This window comes from Helianthus annuus, chromosome 16, assembly GCF_002127325.2.
Source record: "Helianthus annuus cultivar XRQ/B chromosome 16, HanXRQr2.0-SUNRISE, whole genome shotgun sequence".
Lineage (NCBI taxonomy): Eukaryota > Viridiplantae > Streptophyta > Magnoliopsida > Asterales > Asteraceae > Helianthus > Helianthus annuus.
This window is the reverse complement of record NC_035448.2, coordinates 87,655,677-87,676,623: the sequence shown is the minus strand read 5'-3', so window position 1 is coordinate 87,676,623 and position 20,947 is coordinate 87,655,677. Positions and strand designations below refer to the sequence as shown.

At 35.7% G+C, this 20,947-nt stretch overlaps 1 protein-coding gene across 1 annotated transcript; it reads left to right on the top strand.

Moving 5' to 3' along the window:
* Window positions 1–11,188: 11,188 nt before the first annotated feature.
* LOC110915755 (cinnamoyl-CoA reductase-like SNL6) lies at window positions 11,189–13,459 on the top strand. The gene is made up of 5 exons (XM_022160509.2): window positions 11,189–11,633; window positions 11,734–11,882; window positions 12,063–12,260; window positions 12,647–12,984; window positions 13,197–13,459. The coding sequence occupies exons 1-5, from the start codon at window positions 11,486–11,488 to the stop codon at window positions 13,300–13,302; spliced, it is 939 nt and encodes a 312-aa protein (XP_022016201.1). The 5' UTR covers window positions 11,189–11,485; the 3' UTR covers window positions 13,303–13,459.
* The last annotated feature ends 7,488 nt before the right edge of the window (window positions 13,460–20,947 follow it).

Below are 20,947 nucleotides of genomic sequence, written 5' to 3'. Positions count from 1 at the left end.
GTTTAACAACAAATATAGAAAAGTATAAGTTTTTGAAAAATTTGACTTATCTAAACATTTAAAGTCTTAACTCTTAAACCCTAACATATATATAAAGTAGAATTTTACAAATATATATATATATATATATATATATATGTATATATATGTATAACACCAAACAAGAAATCAATTAATCAAATGATAAGAAAACTCACAAACTTGGTCAACGCCGGTCAACGACGACAATTTCAGCAGGGAGTATTTTGATTTTCAGCAGGGTCGATTTCAGTAGGGACAATTTCAGTAGGGACGTTTTTTTAACTTGCTTAGATTTGTTGTATTTTGTGTAATTATTTTATAACAAGTATAAACTTATAAAATTTTAAATCAATAAGGTCTAAGTCAAAAAGTTTTGTAGTCAGCATCAAAATTTATATTATAAATTCTTAAAGACGGCTCGAGATTGTACTAAAAATGATAGGGCACAAAGACCACCCACCCACACCTAGTGTTTTTACATTTTTTTTGTTCGGCTTGACGGTTCAGTCGCAACGCGCGGATCGTAGATACTAGTTTAAATTTAATAGGCAAGTTGAACCTATTTGGACACAATGCTACCCATGTGACTAACATATCAACCCGTTCACCTCAAACTAATTAAAACATGTTTAACTAATGTCGAGTCATATCGCGCTAGCAAAAGATCACTATCATAAATATGGGTAACAAAGGTTTAAATCATGAAGGGTTGTGGAAAGATTGAATGCAGACCAGGGTATTGCTGGATTCTCGTGGAATTGGATCAGACAACCAGAGACGGACATTGAGCTTAAGGAATGGCATGAATGTCAAGAAGTTATCAACATGGTGAGAATGTCCAACGATAAGGATTCATGGTATTGGAACGTTGAAAATCAGGAGGGGTTCCGGTGGTTTCAGTGAAAAATGCACTCATAGTGGAGAGGAAATAGTTTTCTTCCTAACTTTGAATGCTGCAAATGTATTCCGCTAAAATGTAACATAATGGCTTGGAGAGGCAATTTAGACAGGCTTGCGACAAGAATTAACCTAAAAAGAAGAAATGTTGATATTACATCGGTTATGTGCCCTTTCTGTGAGGAGTACGAGGAATCGGCGGATCACCTTTTCACGGCATGTTCGATAGCTACCCGAGTTTGGGCGGCTGTCAGTGCATGCTGCAAATTTCCCCCGATCTTCACCTTCACCTTCAAAGACTTACTTGAAATCTATAATACATGCCCTTTGGGGAAAAGAGCTAAAAAGATTATGCTTGGTTTGATTATAATTGGAAAGGTCGAAACGGTGTAGTGTTCAATGATATCAGGAGAAGCTCTTTGAAGAGATTGTTGCAGAAATAAAGTCAAGAGGTTACGTGTGGATTAAAAATAAATCTTCTTATAAAAATATTAGTTGGAATGAATGGTGTAAATATCTTATTTATATGTTGTAATTGTTTTTCTCTTTGTCCGTTTGGGTCGGGGGTTAGGTTTATGTTTGGCCTTTTGCCTGTTTGGATCGGATGTTGTTTTTAATAAAGTTTAATTTTTAAAAAAAAACAAAAGCCGGAGAATACAAAAAATACGGTTAGGTCAAAGGCTGGTTGTTGGTGATAGGTTATAAAGATCGTTGGAAGTTGGAGTTAAAAGAATTAAAGATAATCTTTGTATGGTTGTACCTGTATTTTCCTGTGTGGGGGGTTGTGGCATTAATGCTGAATGCTGTATTTTTATGTGACGACGTGGATGGTCAGCGATTTGACTTATTTATTAACATGTTTTATCTGGAAGCTGCGGGTCCCATTCCAACTGTATTACGCTTCATGTTTGACAGCTGAAACAGGTAAGCGTGATTGACTTTGTTTGCACATTCTTGTCCATGCAAACTACCCACCAACACATTGTATCCACCGTTCAACTTATCTATGTGTCGGTACTTGATTTGTTTCGTCTTTTTTATTCTAAATTATTAAATACTTAATCAATACCTAGGAGTATACAACACCAAGTTCTTAAAATTAAATTTTACCCATTTGATGCGGTGGTTTTACAATCATAAAACCTTTTATTTTAACACTATAAACTAATTTATACGGTAGAGGAAGCATAGATGAGATTATCGGGGAGGTGAGGCTTTGGGTTATTTTTGGTTGAAGTGTAGATTCAAGTATAGAAATATTGTTTGAAGTGAATGGTGTAATTATCTTTTGTATATGTTGGTGTAATTGGCTAGGTCCCTCATTTTTTTGTCGGGGCTAGTCAGTTTGTTTTAATGAAAGTTACCTTATAAAAAAAAACTAATTTATACATTCACTTAGGTTCCGGTATAAATGGGTCTTTATTATATAAACTAGCTTAATATGAGAAGTGAAGGATGGTTTTTTTTTTAAAGTTTTTTGTCTTATTTTATTAACCACGTATTTTACTTTCAGAATTTAAAAAAAAAAAAATCATGATTTTACACTAGTAAAGTAATTATAATTACTTTACAAAAATTACATAATTACTCTATTATTGTAAAATCACGTTTTTTACATTTTGCAATTAAACATCATACTTAAGTAGATGGTAAAAAAAAAATAAAAAGAGCTTTCTTTACTACTTATGTTTAAACCATTTTGTATGTTAAGATCTATTTGTGTTTAATCTTTATGCTATATACATTTTTTTGAACGACGACTTTCTTGTGTTAGGCCACCACACTCCCCAGTTGTAGAGCTCCGTTGTCTCACTCCTGCCAAACTATGTTGTCTTAACCGAGCCCACGCTGGCTTTAGAGTTAGCTTAGGCATTCCCTTGGGAAACCATATCGCCGATTGCCACTTGACAGACGTTCTACCAGCACAGGTACTGGTACTGAACACTCTCTGTCGTAACACACGGTGGGACGAAAACCCAGATGGGCTCCTGATAGAACCTGACACCTTTGCAAGGAGACTAGGCTCTATCCATCATTGCCTAATCCACCAAAGTGAAACAAGTAAAAATTGAATTTGGGTCTCAACTGAAAAACTCTAGTCTCCCTACCACTAGGCTACAAGCGGTGGATATCCTTATACTATATACATAATTCAATTATAGTTTAAAAATGATCCTAAAAAAGCAGGTCCAACTTGTTATTTCTTCAAAATCTAGATCATGATCACAATCTTCTAAATCTTTTATATCCTATGATCACCTTTTAGCTTAATCTTGTATATAATGAATTAATGTATGTTAAAATAAATCACTCACATAACTATCATCATTTATTCTATTTTCCTGTTAACTTTTAAAATTTTATTTTTTTTGGACGCCCAACTAAATTATCGGATAAGCATCCTAGAATGCCATCAATCGAGCACATGCATGCCCTCCTCCATAACGGTCAGAGTTGAATGCATACCCGAGCCACCGAGCCACCAGTTCCGAGGAAAACTCGTCCGACTGAAGGCCCACTGCGGTAAAACCCGGTTTGGCTCGGTTTCGAACTGGCAACCTCCAGAGAGTCCTAATTCTAAATTTCATTGTTACCACCAATGTCCTTAAAGTGATGCTAGTTTAGAAATCTCAAGTTGAATTACTAAATGGAGATACGAAGTATATGTATTTATATAGATGTGTCATTCGTTTGCCTTTAAATAATAACTATTACGTGTTGGTGAAACTTGTTAGAAACTAATGTTGTTAAAACCCATAATTTGATATTATGTTATAATCATTTAGTATCTATACTATCTATAATAAGAGAAAATGAGCTGATGTAAATCTGCCTATGTGTCAATTTCTAAGGTATGCCAAGTGTCAGTGCTAGTGCTGATGTCATAATTCCATTTTGTATATTTAGATATAAATAATAAATAAACTATATTTCAACAATTTAAAATGTTAATGTAAAGGGGAGTTGAAAAAAAAAAGCGGGTATTTTAAATTTCAAATTCAAACAACCGATTATAATCTCTCTCTCTCAATAATTTCAGTGAGCAATTCAACTCTCAACTCTCTCTCTCTCTCTAAAACGTCCCTATCTCTCTCTCTCTCTCAAATTCAACCGATTAACACATCAAATCGCCCATGAATCGCCGGTACCATTTCAGTGAGCAATTCAACTCTCGTCGGGCTGCTGGAATATCCAATGGCGGAACCATCTATACACCAGTCGTCCACTGCAATCCGGTACTTCACTATAACTTAACCCTAATTTACGATCGTTTCTTAGAAACAGGGTAATTGGTTATGTTCTTCTTAACAGAGAATTAATATTAAATTTGTGCTTAATGACTGTGCTTGATTACAACTGATGATATAAACGGCTCTATGATTTCTGTATCATACATACATGTGCATCGCATTTCATACTGTCACACCATTCATTACATACAAACTTTAGTGACATACTTGATGCGCAAAGCACAGTTAGCACAGTGAGCGGATAACTCAGAAATATACTGACAGTGCCAGTACATAGACAGACAATGTTTGAGGCCCAATATGAGCCAGGGACAAGGTACTACACTAATATGGAGTGTAGGGAAGTAAGGACAATAAAACTGCGTCACTAGGTGATAGTTTAGGTGCCGGAAAGTGCCTAAAACCCACTCTAAGTGCAGAATTCTGCATTAATTAACAAAAATCAGCATTTTAACATGCTAGTAACGTGCAAAAATATGGCAAAATGGTCCTGTATGCTTCCCTAAGTGTCGGGAATTGAAAGCGTCACAAAAAGTTACATAAAGGACACTATACGGAATAACCTAGCACTTTAACGAAACGGTATCTAACCGAACAACCAGACATTACCCGGAACACCAAAATACTACCAGAAACATTGTTTTACTTTTTCTGAGCTAGTATTAGTTCCCGAGCACACTAACATATTACATAAAGCATGAAACATACTAACACAAGACACTTACACTTAACACCCTTTCACTAATTATCTTTTACCAACAAATTACAAATTAAACCCCCCCCCCCCTATATAACCTACGGCTCCCACATGTGGCCCACCCCAAGGATTTCTTTTGATCTTTCTAAATCCCCATGCAATCTTGCCAAGATTTGATTAGCTTTAGTTTGTACTTATGGAGACACAATGACCTTTGTATATTAGAGTTTGGAGCTTATATGTACCATCATCATCTTCATAAACACATCACACAACTTCTTCTCTTCCCCCACATAAAAGCTCGGCCGAACATACCCCTACATACATCACCATCTTTTGACTTTCATTCATCCAATCCAAGGTTGTTACAAGGTGCACAAAAGTGATTTAGAAGGTGTGGAACTCACGGATCTTGAAGGACCTCTACCATAAGCTTTTATCCACTCATTTTCTCCATTGTTCTTCCCTAGCTTTAAGCTAGTTGTAAGATCCTTATACACTCTTGTTTACTTCATATTTTAGTGGTTAAAAGATGTTGTTTAATGATTAACACTAGAACACTAAAAGACTTGATCATGAATTGAATCATAAGATGAAATAAGATGACACATGAAGAAATATTGTTAAGATGATGTTGTTTTGAATGTGTTGATGATTACCTGTTGATTCTTGGTAATATGATGATAATCATTATATGAAACTTGTTAACTTATGATTAAAAACATGATTTAACAAGTTCGGAGGTGATTATGTGTTGTCATAAAATAATCATCTTCTTATTAAGACATGAACTTGATAGTGAAATGATTTTCTTGTAAAGTAATAAACCAAGTGAACTAGTAATCTTGTAAATCCAAGACTTGTGAATGATTATTCTAAAGGAACCAAGTTTAAAAAGATGATTCTTGAAGGATCATGGTTTTTATTAAACCTACGCTACTTTTAGTGGAAAGACAAGTAAATAAACACTAGAGAAACAAGAAGATGTTATGGATAAACATTTTTGTAAATTATGTTTACAAGTTGTAAACACCAAATTTTTGCAAGAATGAGATTTTAAAAGAAGTAAACACACTTTGGAGGGTAACTAAACCCATTAAACACTTTACCAAGTTACTACGCGTTTTTGAGAAAAATCAAGTTCATGTTACTTTGTAAAGTGTATTGTTTTTACACTTGGTAAGTATAAGATGGATAGTGTTTTGTTGTTGATTGTTTGGGTGGTTTTTGAAAAGAAAATGATATGCTAAAATAGCATGGACACCTCCATTTACAAAGGAAACTATGACAAAATTTTCTAAAAATTCCAACACTTAGAAAATATTTTCTAAACAAGTGTTAAAAGTATGTTTTTAACTTTGTTTTTCAATATAAAACTTTGCCATAATTTTTGTTACAAAAATACAAAGTATCGGAGGTTAGTTTTCGTAAATAAAATGGGTAAATATATATTTAGAATATATATTTTATACTAAGACACTTGTGTGAATATTTGTCTACTTTGTGGAGTAGTTATATTATTTTAGGGTAAAATAATATAACTTAACAAATACCATGGAAATTACAACACCAAAATAATACCAAAAATCACAAGGAATAAATACTTAAGTTACACACTTAATATTATGAAACCGAACGCAAAAACGTAACTTATGAAATATTCCGGAGAATACTCTAATAAACGAAATTTTTGGTAAATATTATTTTGGGTACAAGAAGTGAAAATATGATTTTTGTACATATTACCAAGTATAACATATTTTCGACAAAGAGAAAATATATTATTTTTGGGCGATAATATATATATATATATATATATATATATATATATATATATATAGGGTAAGGTTCATGCGAGAACCACCTTTATTGCGAGAACCGCGAGAACCAATGTGAACACAAGCTAAAATAGCTAAAAAAACCTAAAAAAACCTAAAAAAACCCTAAAAAAAACCTAACCCCCACCCCCCAAAAACCTAAACCCCCCCACCCCCCCACCCCCCAAAAAAAAAACCTAACCCCCCCCCCCCCAAAGCTAAATGCTAAAAACTAAAACCCTCAAAAAACCTAAAAAAACCTAACCCCCCCCCCCCCACCCACCCCCCAAAAACCTAAACCCCCCCACCCCCCCCCCCCCCAAGCTAAAATGCTAAAAACTAAACCCCCCAAAAAACCTAAAAAATCTAAAAAAATAAAAAAAATCTAAATTTTTTTTATTTTTTTACTATTTTTTATGTTCAAATCGCTACTTTTAGTAGCCAAAAAAATTTTTTTTTTTAAAAAAAAAAAATTTAAAAAAAATTTTTTTTTTTTTTGGATACTAAAAGTAGCGATTTTTATATAAAAAATAGTAAAAAAATAAAAAAAATTTTTTTTGGGTGTTTTTAGATTTTTTTAGGTATTACTGTTTGTGTTCACACTGGTTCTCGCGGTTCTCGCAATAAAGGGTGGTTCCTAACGGATCTTTGTCCTATATATATATATATATATTTATATATATATATATATATATATATATATATTCTCCTAGTATATTTAGAAGATATATAATTTTTGGGAAAAATATATATTTTCTTGGGAATGCATTATTTTTGATGAATAAGTTATATATATTTTCTAAGTGGGACATAAAAATATATTATTTCGAAACTACAAATAAACATGTATAAATACCCCCCATCCTTGGGAAGGAAATACGAAGTTAAAATACTTGAGAAGTATTAATACGGAAATATTGATTAAACAATTATTCCAAAACTAAATATAATTCAAAGTTAAAATAATTATTATTTTAACAAATAATTATACTTGGAATAATATTGGGAAACATAAGGAATGTAACTCAAAAACATTCATACTAAGCAAAGACACGGCCCGTTCGTCTAATAGACGTTAGTATACTGTAGGTAGTGGTGTTTGCTGAGGAGACTTGGGTTACACATACTGAAGACGCAATACAGTGAGTTCATGTCCCCCTTTTCTTTTAACTGTTTTCAGTTTTATACTTCGGGGGTGAAATACATGTTACGATTATTACAAACATTTATTACATGGTATGATTAGCTTAAGGAGGGTTTTACTACTAGATCATGTGAATGAGTAGGGCGATTAAGGCCATCAATCCTCGATGTAGGACCGAGGGGCATGAGTGATAGATCTATTTGGGTGTAGCGAGCCTCACCCCTGAGTCCGCTGAGTGGACCATGTGGTGACTATGTCTTACAGCCGGAAGCCCGGTGCGAAATCTGCTAGGTTTGAGTCTTCCTGCATCACTTCACACATACCATTGGCTTTGCAACCCAGTGGTGATCTTTTTTTCCTTATTGCTACATACCAGGGACTTACATACATACTTACAACGTTTCAAAGGTTTATACATACACACAAACGAACACATGAACTCGCTCAACTTTTGTTGATGTTTTTCAAACTACATGTATTTCAGGGAAATTTTAAAGTGGATCTGGCGGACGTTGGAAGTTTTTATGCTGCGTTAAGAGTAAAGATGTCATTCATGGTCTTTGAGTTTGGTTAGTGTGTCTTATTTCTGGACGAGACACGTCTTCCAAACCTTGGTGTTATTCATTCACTTTTTTCGAGTCTTTAATGAACTCATAAACAATTTGTATGATTTGTAAAACTCGAATTTGAAGTCTACGTTTTAAAACGATGTTGTTATGTTTTACACTTATTTAATGGATGACAAACCTATGGTTTTATCATATAGTTGATGTTATGATTGAATGCAATGATATTAAGAAAGTCACACCTTAATCATGCTTCCGCAAAAGTCAGGGTGTGACAGTGGTGAGCCACATTAAGCCCAAATTAACGAAAACAAACCTAAGCCTAAGCTGTCCCCTTTGAGTTTACGGCCCAACCCCAAGGCAAAAGCCCAACCACGCTCATATGTTGTTACGCATGTATGTTGTGTGCGGGATTCAGAAATCAAACAAGGAGCAAGACCCTAATTCCCACCTCTCCTCTCCCTCATGGCATTGGCAGCAGGACACCCCCCTCCCTGTCGTGATTCTTCTTCTTTCGGTGCTCTCTCTCGCCCTAGCTCTCTCCCTTGCATCTCCCTTTCACGGTCAATGTGTTTATGCTACTTTGATTTGGAGTTTTTACATAACCATGGCTACGTTTTTCTGGTTGGTTTGATACTTGTGATGATATGATGACTTTGGGTAGTACTAGCGATTAGAACTCATGCTTGATTGATGTTGTGACCATATTTCCGTTCGTGTTTTATTAGGGTTTTGATATTCGCGTGATGTTGGGTTAAGTTTTGTTAGTTCTTGATGTGCAGTGATGAATGATCTGAATTTGATGATAACCTACTGTTAGGGAAGTATAAGTGTCGTTTTTATTCGCTAAAAAGGCTAACGGAACTGTTATAACTCGAGTTAGAACGTTAACGACTGAAAACAGGAAGCTGTCTAACAGTTATAGACGACTTTAATCGGCTGTAACTGCCTCATAACTTAACGAAAACTGGATTTTCTTGAGTTCAAAGTGTATTATTTTTAAATACGCTTCAAATGGAGCGATAATCACAATTTTTGGATGTCGTTTCATATTTTAAATAAATTATTTCGTTTCAGTGATCAAAGCTACATTTTTCTGCAGATTTTGTGTGTTGTGTTATATGTCATATCTCGGTGAATACTTGGAGTTTGATCATGAAATTTGTACAGTAAATAGTCTTAGGTGTCGGTACGAATATCTAAGTCGAATCGGGTCAATCGGGTAATTGAGAATTTTTAAATAAATTTTTCCGTAAACTGTAGTCAGAAAGCGACGAATCTGGACACTGCATAGTAAAATATTTTATAAATTTTTTGATAAAGAGTTAAACCTTAAAAGTTTAATACAAGGATAAACCCACTGAGGGGTAAGTCCCGTAAAAGATCATAATTTTTACAAAATCATAAAATATTATGTGACAACTTGTTTATGTGCTATGTGTGCTAGATGAGTGTAGAATTTATGAACTTTGCATAAACACACTAATAACCGTATGGGTATTATAATAGGTCGTGGTTGACCACATCAACTTATAACGCATTTAAGTCTTACCGAGCAAAACTAAGGTGAGTTCGCAACTCTTTACTAAAAGCATGCGTCCCTACTTTGGAATAACACACTTATTTTCCTGGTTTGGGAAATACATACGGTACCCCTAGTTTGGGGCTACACGCACGTTCCTGGATTGGAACCACTGAAACATACTATCCACTGGAGGTGGAGTAGTACACTTGGACTAAGCGAAAATTCTATCCTGAAAGTCCCTACACATAATACCGATTAGCTTGCCGGGTTGGCAGACGGGGTATTAGTTGATAGCGCTATTAGGTTTGACAAACCTCACACCGTGCTGGGAGCCAGATGTTAACTATTGACCTTTCCTATTGCATCAACGCGGTTTGACATTGATGGAGGGCACAAAAACTTTCTACGTCAGTTTTCAGTATCTACACAGTTTAGTCATGTGATAAGGTTTACCTACCCGAGTCATACTTATAACGCTTTTACATGTGAACTTACGCTTATGCTCTACGCTTAACTAAACCCGTGAACCCAACAACTTTATGTTGACAAACTATTGCATGCTTTGAAGGTCGTTAGGTACGGCTCCGATGAGAATTTGCAGCTTGGAGAGTGTCATGACTTTTGGTTAAACCGTTTTAATTGTTCTGCTTAATAACTTTGTTCTTCAATTAAGTCTAGATTGTATACCTTTGCTTCCGCTGATAAATTAAACTTATGTTTTCAAACTTCTAAAACTATTATCACTATTTATGTCGAATGTGGGAGTTAAATGTTTTACAATTAAACTTGAAATGGTTCAACATGATTAGTGGCTTGATCTTGAAATGTTACGCGCCTCGCGGTAAGACTCTGCATGTGGAATTTGAGGGTGTGACACGGCGGAGGGCGGTGGTGATGGTGATCGGAGCTGGCGACGACAGTGGTAGCGGTGTTGGCGACGACGGTGGGTGGCAGCAGAGGCGGTGACGGGTGGTGGTGGAGGTGGGTGACGGCGACGGGTGGCGGCCGTTGTGGGTGGCGGTTGGTGGTGGCAACGGTGGTGGTGGCAACGGTGGTGGGTTGTGATGTTGTTAATGAGGGGTGAAGAGAGAATGAATAGAAAAAAAACAAGGGAGACAGATTAAATGATTTTGAAAGAATGAAATAATTTTAGAATGAACGGTTTCATTCCACCGAACAAACAAACACTCCTTTCTTCATTCCCTCACAACGTTGTATTCGATTTCATCCCTTATTGCGTACCAACGCTACCTGATAGTATAGACATGAAGGACAAAAATAAAAAAATCTTTGGTGTAGGAAGCAAGCCAAGAAAGAAACGTATGAAGTTAGCCGAAATTAGCATCATCACATGCCGTCCAATATCCAAACCATATTTCCAAATCTCATCCACCCAATTTAACCTAATTCATAAAAGACCTTTTATTTATTATTTATTTTGTTTTTATTTTTTCCTCCTAACTACCTCCTTCCCAACTCTCTTTCCCTCGCCCCTATATCATGCCAATTTCTCCCTTTCTTCTCTGAATATTCAATATTAAAAGTTTAGTTTTCTTATTCTGTGAAAATGGCACCTGCTGCAGTTGAATTCCCTGGATCTTCGTCTTCATTCAAGAGGGTTTGTGTAATGGATGCTGGGGGATGTTTTGGGTCTGCACTTGTTCATCGTCTTCTTCAAAGGGGCTATATTGTTCATGCCGCAATCAGCAGTCATGGTTCGTTCTTTCTACCTTTTTATTTTCAATAGTTGATAAGTATTTCGATCTGGGTATGATTTGTTGTTTGTATTTAATTTTGGGGGTGGGTTTTGGTTAGTTGAGATGCAGTCTATGGCTGGAGATAGTAAGAACTTGAGAGTGTTTCACACAGACCCATTGGATTATCACAGTATAGTGGAAGCTTTGGAAGGATGTTATGGCTTGTTCTACTCTTTTCAACCCCCCTCTGATCACCCTTCCTATGATGTATGTTCTCTCATCTCTTTCACCGATAATATTCACTCCTTTTATTAAACTGGTTTAGATATATTCTTATGAACCCATTTATCAAACGGGTGGGTAGTAATCAAGTTGTAAAGTAAAAATTGGGTTGTCGTGTTGGAATTTTCCCCCTTAGTTAAGTGCTCAAACACGTGTATCGTTTAGGAATCCATGGCTGAAATGGAGGTACGCGCAGCACATAACGTACTCGAAGCATGTGCGCAAACCGACACTATTGACAAAGTGGTCTTTACGTCATCCGCCACGGCTGTACTTTGGCGGGACCCGAGTGACTCGACTCCTTCATCACAAGATGTTGATGAAAGAAACTGGAGCAATGTTAATTTCTGCAAGAAATTTAAGGTATACATACACCTTTGTAGTATCAATGGATATGACAGATTATATAATAATGAGTAAATTACTTTTTGAATCCTTATGTTTTAGTGGTTTTATCCAGTTGAGTCCAAAATCAAAAAGTTTAAAGCCCCGAGTCCCTAACCGCTCATTTTATAACGTTTTGAGTCCCTGTGTTTTAGTGCTTTTAACCATTTGGGTCCAAAATAAAAGGTACACGTGTTACAAATTGGGCTCAAAACGTTATAAAATGAGTGGTTAGGGACTCAGAGCATTAAACTTTTGATTTTGAACTCAACTGATTAAAACCATTAAAACACAGAGACTCAAAAAGTAATTTACTCTATAATAATGATAATAATAACAATGCGGGAAATAAATTGATGCAACAGTTATGGCACGGGTTGTCAAAAACTCTAGCGGAAAAGACAGCGTGGGCACTAGCCATGGACAGAGGGGTGAGCATGGTTACCATAAATGCAGGATTATTGCTGAGCCCTGATCTCACCATCACGCACCCCTACTTAAAAGGGGCAGCTGAGATGTATGAAGATGGTGTTTTTGTTACTGTTGACCTCAAATTCTTGGTGGATTCTCATATTTGTGTATTCGAAGACGTTTCTGCGTATGGTCGATATTTGTGCTTCAATCGTGTCGTTAATTGCAATGAGGATGCTGTGAAGCTTGCCCAGATCCTATTACCCCCAGATGTGTCTTCACTTCCACCAAGGTTTGTTTGTTTTATCATGGGCACGCCTAAGAGGGGTCAAATACTGTAACCACAATTGACAATCTAATTGTTTATGTTTTAAAATCTTTGGACTAAAATTAGTCAATTCGTTTGACCTGCCACTACTTGTAATCCACTCTCAATTTATTTATTTATTATTATTAAACAATTACCACTGTAACTAATAAGTAAAAATGAATGGGATGTTGCAGCATAACCGTAGGGGAGAGCAGAATGGTGCCACAAAGAATAAGCAACAAGAAGCTCAACAAGCTTATGGTTAACTTTGACTCTCAAGTTCCAACTCTTAGCTCGTAAATTTGAAATTATTGATACAAGATTGGATATATTCCAGATTAGATCAGAATAGATGATTTGATCACAAAGATAAAAGTGCAATGTATGTGGTTACAAGTTACAACCTCATTCAAGTTTCAAAATATATAATTATATAGTTTAATATTCTTTTATTAGACATCATTTGTCACTTGATTCTTTGTATTGGTGATGCGGGCCCAAGCATAGAAGAGCGGGCCATCCGGTACTTGGAGGCCCAAGATCGCGTCACAAAAGGGGCCTCACTGAAATGGCTCTAACTTGGGCTACGGAGGTCCGTTTGGGGCGTGTGACCAGTCAAAACGAACGGGAGAACGAGCTCTATCTTGCTGCAAACTGCCTATGGCGGTTTGGGTCATCGTCCGGGCCGAAAAAACGCTTATTTCTATTAGTTTTTTCCATTTTTATGTTTTTTCAAGTATTTTGGACATTTTGTTTTTGGGCTTGTGTTTGGCCCGTTGTCTTTTTTAGGCCCGTTTCGAATTTCTGTCATTATTTATATGTCCCTTGAGTGAATGAAACAATCAGACTTGAATTTTGAGAAAAGTTATTTTTCACTTCAAATTCTGTGGCCTTTGGGTTGCAATTTGGGGGTTGGGAAAGAGACACACGGGTATTCGTAGAATCAACGTGTTGATCTTCGTTTATCGTATCACTCACTACATCAATTGGGCAGCTGTATTTTGGCTGGCAACCAACATCAAGAAAACTTGTGCCTTTTTTTTAGGGAAATGTTCTCAACTTAGATGCAGCGTCTTGAGTACTATAATTTAATAAAAATCATATGTTCATGTTACAGTTTTTCCAATATGTAAGTCCGTATGGACCAGAACCTGTTATGACATGTTACCAGGCATGATGTTTTTACACGTTTGTGAGCATTTTATCTTATAATTGTTAGTTACTCTCAACTATTGCTACAGAAACTAACAATCAGTGGGGGCCATCCTCTACGACCAAAAGGTCATGCCTCAATGCTAGGACATACTCTTGGTGTGATGGTTATAGTCTTAAAAGCTTGATTTTGATAGATAACAAATTGAGGTTCTACATTCATTGTCTAGCTATAAAGGTTGCAAAAAGTCATATCTGGATTTTATATTATTCGGAAAGATGACAACAACCCATGGTCCTTTTTCCCAATAATAAAACTTATTTCTTCAGCTTCTCCTCATGATTAACCTACTCGGTGTGCTGGTATAGGGTAAGGGGCATTTTCCGTCACGTGTCTGCCATGTACGCAGAGGGGGCCTTGCCCTCCAAAACCCTAAAACCATAGGGTGTTGGGCAAGGGTTAGGGCGTTTTTTGTTTCTTATTAAAATCTTTTTTCATTGGCTACTTTTTGAAAACTCACCACAAATTGCTCGGCCAACACACAATCAAAGAGCCCTCACGCCGTGAGAAACTTCAAACCCCCAAGGTGCAACGCCTAAAATCATGTTGGAGGGGGTGGTGTGTGGGTCGTGGAGGGGCTTGCCCTCTCCACACCACCACCAGGTAGGCTTAACTTATTAGTATATAATGAATCAGGATATATATACACACACGTATATTATATATAAACACTTTCTAAATATTATATATATATTGTTAACGAGAGCTGATGAATAGTAACTTTATTTTTATAATAATATGTAGGTTTTTATTATTTTATTATTTAATATATTATAATAGTTTATTATTATATTTACTTTTAATAACATATTTTTCCTTTTTTAAAACATATATTTCCTTTACCTTTTTTTAATAATTGTTTTTTTTAACATATATTAATTTATCCATTAATTTGATACTTTTTTAATAATTTACGTTTATAACTTTTTTTTTCTAAAAACTTAAATACGTAGTTGTGCTTGATTTATTTCCCTGACATTCCGTTATAAGTTTTGATATAAACGAAATTGTACTCAAAATAAAGTATTTATTTGGTATTATAAAACGGTACGATGATAAACTAAATCGTTCTAATGGTTTGACTTTCTAAACAACATGATTTATTTTCAAATCACGTTTGTTTTACATTATTATTTGCTCGGTTTCGCTGCAACGCGCGATATAAAAAAACTAGTTAATAATAATAAATAAATAAATACAACAACAACCTTACCTAGTTTATCCCATCTATAGCTATTGGTAAATAAATAAATAAATAAATAAATAAATATATTAATTCTTTATACATCTACAGAAACAATTTTAAAATAACAATAGAACAATTAAGTTGGATGCAAATTCTTTGTTGATGTACATATATGGTTTTCTATATAGTTGCACAATAATATTTGTGGATATTACATAGTGGCGTGATTATACATATTAAGTACTCTGTAATCCATTCATCACAAAAGGTCTACGACTGCCACATACTTGTGATTATATATTAGGAACCTTAAAGCTAGAAGCACGTATACTCCTTTTGTGACTAATGCGTCATATTATCAATAATTAATTAGGAAACTCTTGTAAGACATAATCATCCAATGTTGAGACGGTCCATGACTTAGTTCTAACAAATTCAAAGACTTATATACTTCATTGAACAATGTGGCGAATACTTTAGTGCTTTTGATCTAAGGCCGGTCGTGGAGCCAATGTGATGACTATCGTGGTGGCGTGGTCACCGTGATTATTACACCGCAAGTACTGTGATCACAATAGTGATGATGATGATGATGATGATGATGATGATGATGATGATGATGATGATGATGATGATGATGATGATGATGATGATGATGATGATGATGATGATGGGCGTGATGGTGGTCACGGTCGTGGTTGTTGTGGGGAATGAAATTGACATTGCTGTGTTTTGTTGGTTTTTTGTGATTGGTTGGAAATGATTTAGTGATGGGTGTGATGAGTGATGCAAGTGATTGTGTGATAGAATTGGACGGAATGAGGTGGCATTTTATGATTGGTTAATTTGTAACTGACGACGTGATTGTTTGTAAGGTGCCCCAACCCCCTAATAACTAATTACTAATATAACCATTCTAACCAATCTATGGACCAATCATCACTACCACACCCACGACGACCACGAGAAGCAACTATTGCTAGAATCATCCATTATATGTCTGACGTAAAGATGAAAGACATTTAAAATTTCAATCATTGTTGTATGTGAAATGGTGTGTTCAAAGTTAGATGTGCATTGTGCCTTATTTATATTTATATAGTATTAATTTGCAAGTTGTGTATGCATAATGGTGTTGTATGTTGTGCGTAGTGGTATTGTACATAAAAGGTTAGCGTACAACTCCTTCAAGCAATTTCAATCTAAACATGTTCCTTTTCTAATGATACTTGTAGTGAACTCCAGGCCACACACTTTTTTCTTACACACCCAAAATATCACACTCTGACTTTTGTGGAAGCGTGATTATTGGTGTGACTTCTTAATACCATTGCATATGATCATAACAACACTATATGATAAAACCAGTAGATGTACATCCATTAATTTAAGTTTAAAAGTAGTACAACACAATTGTCTGAAATAACGAGACCAAATGCAAGTTACAAACCATAACATGTTTTAAGGAGTTCAAAAAGACTCAACAAAACATTTTAAAACAACCCCGAGTTTAGGACCACGTATCTCGTCCAGGATTAAGATACGCCTCCTAAGCCCTAATGACTTGGATGACATCTTTATTCACAACGCAGCTTAAAAACTCCAACGCCCGCCAGATCCATTTACTAATTCCCTGAAATACATGTAGTTTGAAAAATCAACATAGAGTTGAGCGAGTTCATGTGTAAGTGAGTATGTATAAACCTTTGTAATGTGTCTGTATATATGAAAATTCCTGGTATGTAGCAATAAGGAAAAAGAAATCATCATTGGGTTGCAAAGCCAATGATATGTGTGAAGTGATGCAGGAAGACTCAAACCTAGCGGATTTGTGCGTCGGGCACTTAGTCACCTCATGGTCCACTCAGCGGACTCAGGAGTGGGGCTCGTTACACCCGAATAGATCTATCACTAATGTCCCTCGGTCCTACAACGAGGATTAATGGCCTTAAGTGTCATGCCCACCACTCACTTGCTCTAAGCGTCTAAACCCTCCTTAAGCTAACCATACCATTTATAAAAGCGTTTGTAAAAGTGTAACATGTATTTCACCCCCGAAGTATAAAACTGAAAACAGTTAAAGAGAAAAGGGGGACATGAACTCACTGTATTGCGTCTTCGGTACTTGTAACCCAAATCTCCTCAGCAAACACGACTACCTACAATGGTCTAACGTCTATTAGACGAACGGGTCGTGCCTTGTCTCAGTATTTATGTTTTTGAGTTAGGTTTCTTATATTATTTCGAGTGATAATTATTTGTCAAAATAATTAATATTTCAACTTAATCATATGTCGTGTTGGAATATTTGTTCATTCCATATTCTAGTATCAATACTTCTAAAGTATCTTATATACGCGTTTCCTTCCCAAGGATGGGATGCCGGAAATATATTTTTAAGTCCCTTTTAGAGAATATATATTTAACCATATTCATGTATGAAACCAACCTCCGATACTTTGTATTTTTTGATAAATATTATGACGAGTTTTATCTTTGAAAACAAAATCTAAAGTATACTAGTAAACACCCGTCTCAAAAATATTTATCAAGTGTTAGGATTTCCGGAAAATTTCGTCATAGTCTCCTTTGTAAATATGGGTGTCCATGCTTCATAGCATATCATTTTCTTTTGCGTATGTCCCGTAGTTCATTTTCAATAATCAAACCGACATATAGACATACAAAGCATTACTTACTTTATTTCAGCTTCATCACCCAAAACTGGACTGTTTTCGAGGATTTTTATAAAATAGTTAAACTTTTCCAAAAATTTCCTAAATTTTTACAGAATGACTCATACGATCCAAATTTTATTGTGTAAAAATATCAGGGTCCAGTTCATTACCAATATTTTATAGAAATTTATTTACCCGACTGTAATCAGATTTGTTACTTTCTAATTGCAGTTTACGGAATAATTCACTAAAAATTAACCGTAAGTCCGATTGAGGAAATTCCAGTTGTAGGATCATCGTGACAACGGTGACCAACTACTGTAAAAATTCCATGAGTTGATTCTACTCAGGTTTCAAGTTATGTCTCCGAATACAACACACTTTTTCTGCAGTAAAAATGCAGCTTAAGCTGCTGTCCAAAAACAGTCTTTTAAAAATAGTAAACATCCTCGAAAAATTACGATTCCAGTGCCATTTGTACGGTTATTCCAAAATGCATATTTTAGGCTTCAGAAAATCAGTTTTTCAATTTAAAACGGTCAAGTTACAGCCTGTTGAAGTTGGCTGTAAATACCAATCAGCATGCTGATTTATAGTTTAATCCCTTCGATGTTCTTGTGAATGGCATCATGCTACAACTTTTAACTACAAAACAAGATGATCAAGGGTTTAGTGAGGACTTACTACTAGCTTAAAGCTAGGGATGAATCTAGTGAGGAAAATGTTGAGAAAAGATGATGAAAAGACTAGAACAAGCTCCTTTGAATGCTCTTCAAGATGCAACCTTCATGGATCCTTCAAAGCTTTGAATGGAACTTGAATAAGAGGAAGATGGTGATGTCAAAATGGTGGTGATGGTGGCTGCTATAGTGTGGCCGAAAATGAGAGAGAGAGAGTGAGGGTGGAGTGTGATCTTTGAAGTTATGATGAAAATCCTTAGAACCATGTGCACCCTAATACCTATTGTCATCATTAATTAGATTCTTGGCCAATCAAATGAAGATTTCCATAACTAAAATCTCAACAAAATATATTAGTAATCATGGGCTGAAAATTCGGTTGTGGGGGGGGGGGTAAATTGTAAAATTTGTTAATTGGTAGGTAATTAATTAGGAGGTTAAGGGTAATTTCTAGAATAGTGAGTGTATGTCATATTTCTATAGGGTGTGGGGATTTTTATGACCATAATTATTTAAGAATAATAAAATAATGTTTCCGACAGAATTTTGGTGTCCCGGGTAATGTCTGGTTGTTCGGTTACGTATCGTTCCTTTAAAGCGTTTAATTGCACTGCATAGTGTCTTTTATGCATCTTTTTGTAACGAATTTTAATTCCAACACTTAGGAAAGCATTCAGGACTATTTAGTCAGTTCTCTGTATAATACAAGTATGTTAAAAGCTGACTTGTTGATGTAAATGCAGAATTCTATACTTAAAATGAGTTTTAGGCACTTTCCGGCACTCAAACTATCACCTAGTGACATAGTCTTATGGTCCTCACTTCCCTACACTCCATACCAGTGTAGTACCCTGTCCTTGGCCCATACTGGCCTCAATATAGTGTCTGTCTATGTGCTGGCATTGTCAGCACGTGTCTGAGTTTTCCGCTCACGGTGCTAACTATGCTTTGTGCATCAGGTTTGTCACTAAGAGTCTGTATGAGATAAATGGAGCGACTGTATGTAAAGTGATGCACATGTATGTATGTAACACAAATCAGTAAGCAGTTTAAAGTGTCAGTTGTAATCAAGAACAGTCATTAAGCACATAATTAAAATTAATTAATTTGTACAGCACCTGTAATTGTGAGGGTTGTCACACAAAACATACACATTCACACTTAATATTCTCAGAAAAGTAGAGAAAAAAAAGAGCATGCGCGCATGAACGAGAGAGAGAAACCAAGAGAAGATGATGTTGGGGAAAAGGGTGTCGGCTACCCTCTTTTGATGATAATAGAAGTGGTCGATGGTGGGTTATAGTGGTTTCGAATAAAGGGTGGGATGAGTGATATGGGTTCTAGTAACAATAGTGGCGATGGAGAAGGGACATGAGCAAAAGGTGGTAGCTAGCACTACTACAAAAACATTAATTATAACGGTGTAAAATTTTAACTATAGCGGCTAATATAACACTGGCAAAAAAACAAAAACACTTAAACACAACTATAGATAACACTTGACTAGGAATTCACTGTAAAGCATTTTATCCAACAGATTAAAAGGACGGTGCAAATTGTTGGTGCATATGTCTGTTGACTTCGTCTTATGTCTTGTATCGTGTCATGTAATCCAGATAGGATAGACTGGAGCTCGGTAATCAAGAAAATAGGATTTTAATGTTGTCAGTCCAGTTCACACGAACTGGATAACCCAGTTCGTACAAAGTGACCAGGTCGCACGACCTGGTCTGTACTGGTTCGTGCGGACTGGCCATGTCTATAAATAGGTGAGCTTGGTCTTTCATTTGTAACATTCTGATTCCGGAGTAGAGGTGCTGCCGAAGTGTCGAGTGATCTGTAATAGCTTGTAGGTCCCTCGGAGGTTGAGGTTAAACCTTATCCTTGTTATGTTTAACACACTAGCAAGTGCGGAATCCAAGCTAGAGTGCAAACCGTAGTTTATATGAGAACACAAGCTACAAAGAGAAAGAGTAGACACGCAAGATATCAAAGTTTTCTCTTGTATTTCAGTTGTAACATTTGTGCCTGTAATCATCATGAACAGTTCAACTATCAATAAAATAATGTTATTTGATCCCAATGTTTGTTTGGTTGTGTTTTGCATTTTTCATGTTTTGACTTTTGTTCAAATTCAAACTCTACATCGCTTTCTGGAGAATTATACGCAAACTGGTGCGTAAACGTA

Excerpts from the sequence above, each read along its gene's own strand:
- LOC110915755 (XM_022160509.2), top strand. The coding sequence starts at position 11,486 with ATGGCACCTGCTGCAGTTGAATTCCCTGGATCTTCGTCTTCATTCAAG. Across the intron at positions 11,883-12,062 it reads CTGATCACCCTTCCTATGAT|GAATCCATGGCTGAAATGGA; the intron begins GTATGTTCTCTC and ends TGTATCGTTTAG. Across the intron at positions 12,261-12,646 it reads ATTTCTGCAAGAAATTTAAG|TTATGGCACGGGTTGTCAAA; the intron begins GTATACATACAC and ends TTGATGCAACAG.